General features: G+C 41.6%; 1 protein-coding gene across 1 annotated transcript in view; it reads left to right on the top strand.

Moving 5' to 3' along the window:
• The window catches only part of LOC116463303 (ras GTPase-activating-like protein IQGAP1), a 111,379-nt gene that overhangs the window by 54,287 nt on the left and 48,548 nt on the right, over positions 1-8,544 (top strand). Inside the window, exons 9-13 of the mRNA XM_032146336.1 lie at positions 931-1,015; positions 3,572-3,735; positions 4,555-4,639; positions 7,739-7,902; positions 8,096-8,256. Coding sequence (XP_032002227.1) covers positions 931-1,015; positions 3,572-3,735; positions 4,555-4,639; positions 7,739-7,902; positions 8,096-8,256 — 659 coding nt within the window. The remainder of the gene's footprint in view (positions 1-930; positions 1,016-3,571; positions 3,736-4,554; positions 4,640-7,738; positions 7,903-8,095; positions 8,257-8,544) is intronic.

The following is an 8,544-nucleotide window of genomic DNA, read 5'->3' as shown; positions in this document are numbered from 1 at the left end:
AAAAAAAAAACACAAAAAAAACTTCACACAAATTTATCGTGGTTGATGACAAAACAACCTGCTCTCAGAACATTCTTTGTATCTCTTATCATAGAGCAGGGATTTCAATTTCCCAGTTAGGTACCAAACTGGCCTGCAGGCAAGTAGCTGCTGCCATGCCCCTGCCTACGTCACCAGTGAGACTCCAAGATTGTGGATCTGTATGTGCCCATTCTGCTCAGATCTGAGGCAAGGATGTGCTGCCTCTAATCCCAGCACTTTGGGAGGCCAAGGCGGGCAGATCACTTGAGGTCAGGAGTTCCAGACCAGCCTGGCCAATATGGTGAAACCCCCTCTCTACTAAAAATACCAAAAAAATTAACTGGGCATGATAGTGCATGCCTGTAGTCCCAGCCACTCAGGAGACTGAAGCAAGAGAATCACGTGAACCCAGGAGGCAGAGTTTGTAATGAGCCAAGATGGTGCCATTGCACTGCAGCCTGGGTGACAGAGCGAGACTCTGTCTCAAAAAAAAAAGAGTCTCACTCAGTCGCCCAGGCTGGAGTGCAGTGGTGCAGTCATAACTCACTGCAGCCTTGAACTTCTGGGCAAAGCAATCTTCCTGTCACAGCCTCCTGAGTAGCTAGGACTACAGGCATGTGCCACCACATTGGGCTAATTAAAAAAAAAAAAAAATTTGTAGAGATGGGGTCTCGCTGTGTTGCCCAGGCTGATCTCAAACTCTTGGCTTCAAGCCATCTTCCCACCTTGGCCTTCCAAAGCACTGGGATTACAGGCATGAGTTACTGTGCCTGCTTTGTTCTTTATAAAGGGTCTTAAGCTACATCCATATTCTTGGTAGTGTTATGGTGCAGGAGGAGCACAGGTGTATTTATGTGGTCTTCTTAGACGCCTTAAGCTAACTTAATTACGCTTTTTACTCATCCTCAGACGGAAAACTCAGAGAGAGAAAGAGATGTTTATGAGGAGCTGCTCACGCAAGCTGAAATTCAAGGCAATATAAACAAAGTCAATAGTAAGTATGTTCTTGAGTCAGGCACTTTAAGGAATATTATAATGTGAATGTTGATCTATTCTGGGACTTACAACGTAGTTTAATTTACTTGCTTTAGACATTCGTGGATTTGTTAAGCAATAATTGCTTATTAACAATCTTTTGTGTTTCTATGCCTCCGTATTAATTATTTATCTTCAGTCAGCCCCTTGTTCCTACACTGACAGTAGCGTCGTAGTCTTTTTGGCTACAGTTTCACTCTTTCACCCTATTACATGCTTTTAAATATTATTTTCCTGGCCAGGCACAGTGGCTGATTAATCCCAGCATTTACATATCTGTAATCCCAGCACTTTGGGAGGCTAAGGTGGGTGGATCACCTGAGGTCAGGAGTTTGAGACTAGCCTAGCCAATATGGTGAAACCCCATCTCTACTAAAAATACAAAAATTAGCCGGGCATGGTGGCGTGCTCCTGTAGTCCCAGCTACTCGGGCGGCTGAGGCAGGACAATCGCTTGAAGCTGGGAGGCACAGGTTGCAGTGAGCTGAGATGGTGCCAGTGTACTCCAGACTGGGCAACAGTGAGACTCTGTCTCAAAAAAAAAAATTATTTTTCTATTTTTTTAAAGTAACATATTTTTGTTTTTCCTTTGAAGAATAATGCAAACTGTCTAGAAATAAAAAATAAACCACAAAAATTAGACTCCTTCACTTAGAAATAATCATCACTTAGAAATAATCATTACTGGCATTTTTTTGTATGTCCTTCAAAACTGTGTGTGTGTGTGTGTGTGTGTGTGTGTGTGTGTGTATGTATATATATATATATATTTTTTTTTTTTTTTTCTTTAAGAGACAAAGTTATACTCTGTTGTTTAGGCTGCAGTTGTGATTATGGTTTACTGCAGCCTCAAACTCCTGGGCACAAGCCATCCTTCTCCTTCAAATTCCCTAGTAGCTAGGACTACAGTCATGTGCTGCCACACCCAGCTAATTTTTTAAATTTTTTTAAAGAGACAGGGTCTCGCTCTGTTGCCCAGGTTGGTCTCAAACTCCTGATCTCAAGTGATCCTGCCACCTTGGCCTCCCAAAGTGCTGGGATTACAGACGTGAGCCACCCTGCCTAGCCTCCAAAACATATTTAAACAAAAATGAGATTATACTTTTAATATTGACTGTTATATATGTGTTACTTTTGGGAAATTAATTTATTGAAATTATCATTTTGTCACTACTCTGCTAAAGAACTCACAATGACTACTTCATACTTGCCAGACAAAATGCAGATCCCTGGCCTAGTGAAGTTCTTTATGCAATATTTCATGCATACAGCTCTTTGTAGAAGCTCATTAGGCCGGGCATGGTGGCTCATGCTTGTGATCCCAGCACTTTGGGAGGCCGAGGTGGGCGGATCACGAGGTCAGGAGATCGAGACCATCCTGGCTAACATGGTAAAACCCCGTCTCTACTAAAAACACAAAATATTAGCCGGGCATGGTGGCGGGCGCCTGTAGTCCCAGCTACTCAGGAGGCTGAGGCAAGAGAATGGCGTTAACCCAGGAGGTGGAGCTTGCATTGAGCCGAGATTGCGCCACTGCACCCCAGCCTGGGCAACAGCGCAAGACTCTTGTCTCAAAAAAAAAAAGTAATTATGATTCCTTAGTGGCTATCATTTCTGAAATCAGAAATTATCTTATTCTGTCTTTCAGGCTAAGAATACCTTTTTGGTTTTTTTTTACAATATATAAAGTGCTTTTATGTATATGATTTTATTTAATCTTAAAAATATTCCTATGAGGGAAGGTATCTTCATTATCATTTTCAGATGAAGGAACATCTGGGTTTTCATTGTCATGTATTGTATTATAGAGCTTGTGTGACCTCAGGTTCTATGATTAGAAGAGAGAATGTGGAAAGGGGGAAGATGACCCCTTTCACTCTGCACAGGTTGGACCACCCTTGATATCTGGGCACTGACTGTTGTGGGTGGAGTGTGTTCAGGAAGTATCAGGGTAATGAGAGGATTCAAAATGATGCTATGTAAGACATGGTTAAAGGAAATAAGGCTGCTAGTAAGGCATTTGCTGTCATAGGGAGGGGCAGTGGAATGTATTCAGTGTGAACTTTAGGGTTGGAGCTTTAAAAATATTTTTGAAACAAAATTGTCCAAAGATGTAGTAAATGGCCATGGGAGATACTTTCTCCTGTTTGGTAGTCTGTAAGTATAATCTGGACAACTACTTGGCATTTTAAGGGAATTTAAGCGTCATGTTGGTCTGGATTGGTGGCTCCATATTGGTGCTGAGCTGTCTACATTTGGAAGTTTTTAAGTAGGCTGGGAGTGTGGCCCGGGAATCTGTATGAAATCCGATGAACAGCTTGTTGGGAACCCCTGGACTTGATGACTCTGAGGTTCTTTTCCATTCCCAAGATCTTATGCTTCTGAGAACCACAGAGTAAAGGCTCTCTAAGTTATATTTCCTTATCTGGGACTGAGATTGGTTTTGGGGAAGGAAAACTATTCTAGGCAGTTCTGTTAACATAGTCCTTTCATAAGCTTTTGCCTTTTTTCCTCAGCATTTTCTGCATTAGCAAATATCGACCTGGCTTTAGAACAAGGAGATGCACTGGCCTTGTTCAAGGCTCTACAGTCACCAGCCCTGGGTCTTCGAGGACTACAGCAACAGAATAGTGACTGGTACTTGAAGCAGCTGCTGAGTGATAAACAGCAGAAGAGACAGGTAAACATAATCTGGATTGAAGCTGCAAGAGTTTGTATATATCTATTCGAATCCCATGCTGTCATTTAAAGATATGTATGCTGCCTTTGTTTTTCCCCATAATACAGCTTTTTCCTCTGCATATAAATTAGTTTAAAAAAAAATCCTCAGGTAAAATACACATTGTCTTCAGCTCACTTTTGCTTTTAGAGTTATGAATCCTCTTTTAAAATAAACAGACAAAACCCACCCATCCCCATTCTAACCACTCCTTCACTTCAGCTGTCTCTCTCTCCAACTAAAAGACAATGGGGAAAACTGAATATTTTTGCATTCTTACGTCAGGAATTTGCACTTTAAAAAAAACTGCACCTTGTTAGTTTGCTCTGGCCAACACTGGAAAAGTACTTATTGTGCAGTCAGGGTAGATTGTGTGGGATTGTATTTTGTGGGGTTTTTTTTTTTTTAGAACAAACATGAGGGGCTTTCTTTTTTGTCTAAATAAGGGCAAGTACACATTTTACAAATATCCAGCGTACGCTGGTCAAAGTAAGTAGCATTAACGTGCTTAAATTCTGCAAACACTTTTTCCTTAGAACGTTTTGAGGCTTTTCATGTAATATGTTTAAGAATGTACTGGTATCTGTAAAGTCACTCTACCCCAGCTTTGACAAAGGCATTTGGCTCTAGCTGGGGCTGCCACCTTGGCTGCATGTAGCCTGAGCTGTCACTTATGACTATGGCTCTCTGTCCCTAGTGCTGCTTTTGAGAGATGAGAACCTTAAGGCCTTGAGTCATAGGAATGAGTAATCTTTACATAATTTTCTTTGCTTTTCTCAGAGTGGTCAGACTGACCCCCTGCAGAAGGAAGAGCTGCAGTCTGGAGTGGATGCTGCAAACAGTGCTGCCCAGCAGTATCAGAGAAGTAAGAGTCCATTGAAATAGTATGGGAGGAAAGTTGTGGCTTTGTGTTATTGAAGGGTCTGAGGTTAGCTTCTGTCACCCTCATCCCCCACCCTGAGCCTACTAGCCATAACCAACTGCCAGGTACTTTTGGTGGCAGGAGGCTTCCTCCAGTTTGTTGTTGTGGTGGTTTTAATTGCTATGTAATAGTTGTACATATTTTGAGGGTACATGTGTTTTGTTTTTTAAACCAACCAAGAAGCACTGACACCAACCAAGAAGCACTGACGTATGATATTTTGACACATGCCTACAATGTGTAATGATCAAATCAGGGTAATTGGAATATTTGTCACCTAACACATTTATCTTTTGTTGATGTTGGGAACATTCCAGTTCTTCTGTTTTGAACTATACATTATTGTTAACTATCATCATCCTACTGTGCTAACACTAGACCTATTCCTTGTATCTGATGGTTATTTTATACCCATTAGCCAACCTCTCTATCTCCTCCTCCCCACTACCCTTCCCAGCTTCTGGGAACCACCAGTCAACTCTACCTCCATGAGATCCACTTTTTTAGCTCCCATATGTAAGTGAGATCAGGAGGTATTTGCCTTTCTGTGCCTGGCTTATTTCACTTAACATAATGACCTTCAGTTTTTATGGCTGAATAATATTCCCTTATGTGTATACACTACTTTTTTTTTTTTAACCATTTATTCATTGATGGACACTTAGGTTGATTTCATATCTTGGCTATTGTGAATACAGCTGCAATAAACATGGGAGTGCTGATTTCCTTTCTTTTGGCCATATACCTAGCAATGGGATTGCTGAATCATATGTAGTTTTATTTTAATTTTTTGAGGACTCTCCATACTGTTTTCCGTAGTGGCTATAGTAATTTACATTCCCATCAACAGTGTATGAGCCCTTTCTCTGCAGCCTTCCGAGCATTTGTTATTTTTTGTCTTTGATAAAAGCCATTTTAGTTGGAGTAAGAAAGTGTCTCATTGTGGTTTTGATGTGTATTTCCCTGATGATTAATGATGAGCATTTTTTCATATACCTGTTGGCCATTTGTGTGTCTTCTTTTGATAAAAGTCTATTCAGCTTATTTGCCCATGTAAAAATTGGATTATTTGTGGGTTTTTTTTTTTTTTTTTTTGGCTGTTTGAATTTCTTATATATTCTGGTTATTGTTCTCTTCTCAGATGGATCGTTTGCAAATATTTTCTCCCATTCTATATGTTGTCTCTTCACTTTGTTGTTGGTTTCCTTTGCTGCGCAGAAGCTCTTTAGCTTGACATAGTCCTGTTTGTCTATTTTTGCTTTCATTGCTTATGCTTTTAAGGTCTTAGCTAAATGGCTTTGCTCAGACCAGTGTCCTGAAGCATTTCCCCAATGTTTTCTTCCGGTCGTTTCATAGTTTCAGGTCTTAGATTTAAGTCTTTAATCTATTTTGATTTATTTTTGTATATGATGAGAGATAGGGATCTAGCTTTATTCTTCTGCATATGGTTATCCAGTTTTCTCAACACCATTTATTGAAGAGACTGTCTGTCTCAGCCCATTTTATGTTGCTATGAAGGAATACTTGAGGCGGGGTAATTTATTAGCTCACAGCTCTGCAGGCTGTACAAGAAGCAAGGCACCAGCATCTGCTCGGCTTCTGGTGAGGGCTTTTGTGCTGCATCACAATATGAAGGAGAAGATCAAAGGGCAAGTGGGCTCATGTGAAGAGAGACCGATCCCCAGGGTAGTGAGTAGGGGTCCTGGCTTTATAACAACCCATTCTAATGAGAACTAATCCATTCTCCCCAAGAACCAGTCCAATCTTGCGAGAGCTCACTACCATGAGAATGGCACGAAGCCATTGATGAGACATTTGCTCCTGTGACCCACACAGCTCCCACTAGGCCCTGCCTCCCAACACCACCACACTGGGGATCAAGTTTCTTTTTTTTTTTTCATACCCTCAGGATGATGTCAGGGATCAAATTTCAACGTGAGATTTGGTAGGGACAAATAAACCAATCCAAACCATAGCACTGTGTTTTCCCTAATGTGTGTTCTTGGTGCTTTTGTCAAAAAATGTTCTGCTCATGGCTGTAAATGTGTGGCTTTGTTTCTGAGTTCTCTGGTGTTCCATTGGTCTGTGTGCCTTTTTTTTTTTTTTTTTTTTTTTGAGACGGAGTCTCACTCTGTTGCCAGGCTGGAGTGCAGTGGCACAATTTCAGCTCACTGCAACCTCCGACTCCCTGGTTCGAGCGATTCTCCACTCTCAGGCTCCCGAGGAGCTGGGATTACAGGCACGTGCCACCACACCCAGCTAATTTTTGTATTTTTAGTAGAGACGGGGTTTCACCATGTTGACCAGGATGATCTCAATCTCCTGACCTCGTGATCCACCTGCTTTGGCCTCCCAAAGTGCTGGGATTACAAGCGTGGGCCACCGTGCCTGGCCAAGTTACTCCAGTTTTAAAGGTAGAACTGGAGTCAATATAGGCTCACTTTGGCTCGCACACACTTCATGGTGTGTTAGGGAAATATCTGGAGGAGTTGAGACTTAAGGGATTGCTAAGATTTGGATGGTGAAAGAGGAGAGAAAAGAACGTTCCTAGTGTAGGACAATGAGGGAAAAAGGAGGTGGGAGCCGAAGTACCGGTAGTGAAAGACGTCTTTGAGGAATGGTGGTTAGAATACAAATTTTGTAAATGTTTTGGGCTGAGTTGTGTAAGATCAAGGGGTGGAAAGATTGTAGAAAGCTTTGAATGGTAGCTTAAGGAGCCAGGCAGTAGGAGAAGGAAGAGGTGGTTTAGGTGGGAAGTAGTGGTAGCATATAGGATGAATTGAACGGGAAGAAAATAGGGGTGAGGAGAACACTTAGGAGGCTGCTTTTCAAAGAAAACATCTTTATTGAGATATGGTTCGCATACTGTACAGTTCACCCTTCTTCATACAAAGGAGGCTGCTTTTTTAAAGACAAAAGTTCCACTTCAAACTTCATGGCTGATAGCCACAGAATGTGATTTTTTTCCCGTGAAGATTGGCACCTTCTTCCCCTGAGGGCTCTCTAAGCCCACTGCATTTCTGACTCCTGTTTTTCACACAGGATTGGCAGCAGTAGCACTGATTAATGCTGCAATCCAGAAGGGTGTTGCTGAGAAGACTGTTTTGGAACTGATGAATCCCGAAGCCCAGCTGCCCCAGGTGTATCCATTTGCCGCCGATCTCTATCAGAAGGAGCTGGCTACCCTGCAACGACAGAGTCCTGAAGTGAGTTCACTAAACCTGTCCTGTTTGTGAGCAAAGTTCGGTGGACATGAGTGTAATACCCACTTCTTCCTGTGGTTAGGTAGAACTTTTTTGCATAAACTTAGTTTTCTTATGGTTTTATTAAACTTATAACTCCCTGGGTCTTGGAGAATGTCTTTCCTCACTGTCTTCCCTTCTGTCCCTTTCTGTACAGCATAATCTCACCCACCCAGAGCTCTCTGTCGCAGTGGAGATGTTGTCATCGGTGGCCCTGATCAACAGGGCATTGGAATCAGGAGATGTGAATACAGTGTGGAAGCAGTTGAGCAGTTCAGTTACTGGTCTTACCAATATTGAGGAAGAAAACTGTCAGAGGTGGGTGTCCAGAGTGAAGGGAATAAATCCATTACATAGCTGTTAACTCTGTCTTTTGTATGTCAGTGCTCCGATTTTCTTTGCAGACATTATTACTTTATCGTGGTCATACTTTTGTTTGGTTCTACTTTGATTCATCTAATTCTTTGTTATGCTGAAAAATATGACATTCCGTTCCTAAATATATAAGTAGGCTTATTGAAATATGTTACGTGGTCAAAATAACACTATCTCTGACAAAGTTAGAGATGTTTTAAATATCATCTAACCCTAGCTAGTTCATTTTCA

The sequence above is a fragment of the Hylobates moloch genome, unplaced genomic scaffold, assembly GCF_009828535.3.
Source record: "Hylobates moloch isolate HMO894 unplaced genomic scaffold, HMol_V3 SCAFFOLD_33, whole genome shotgun sequence".
NCBI lineage: Eukaryota > Metazoa > Chordata > Mammalia > Primates > Hylobatidae > Hylobates > Hylobates moloch.
Note: the sequence above shows the minus strand (reverse complement) of the source record. Positions and strands in the feature narration are given on the sequence as shown.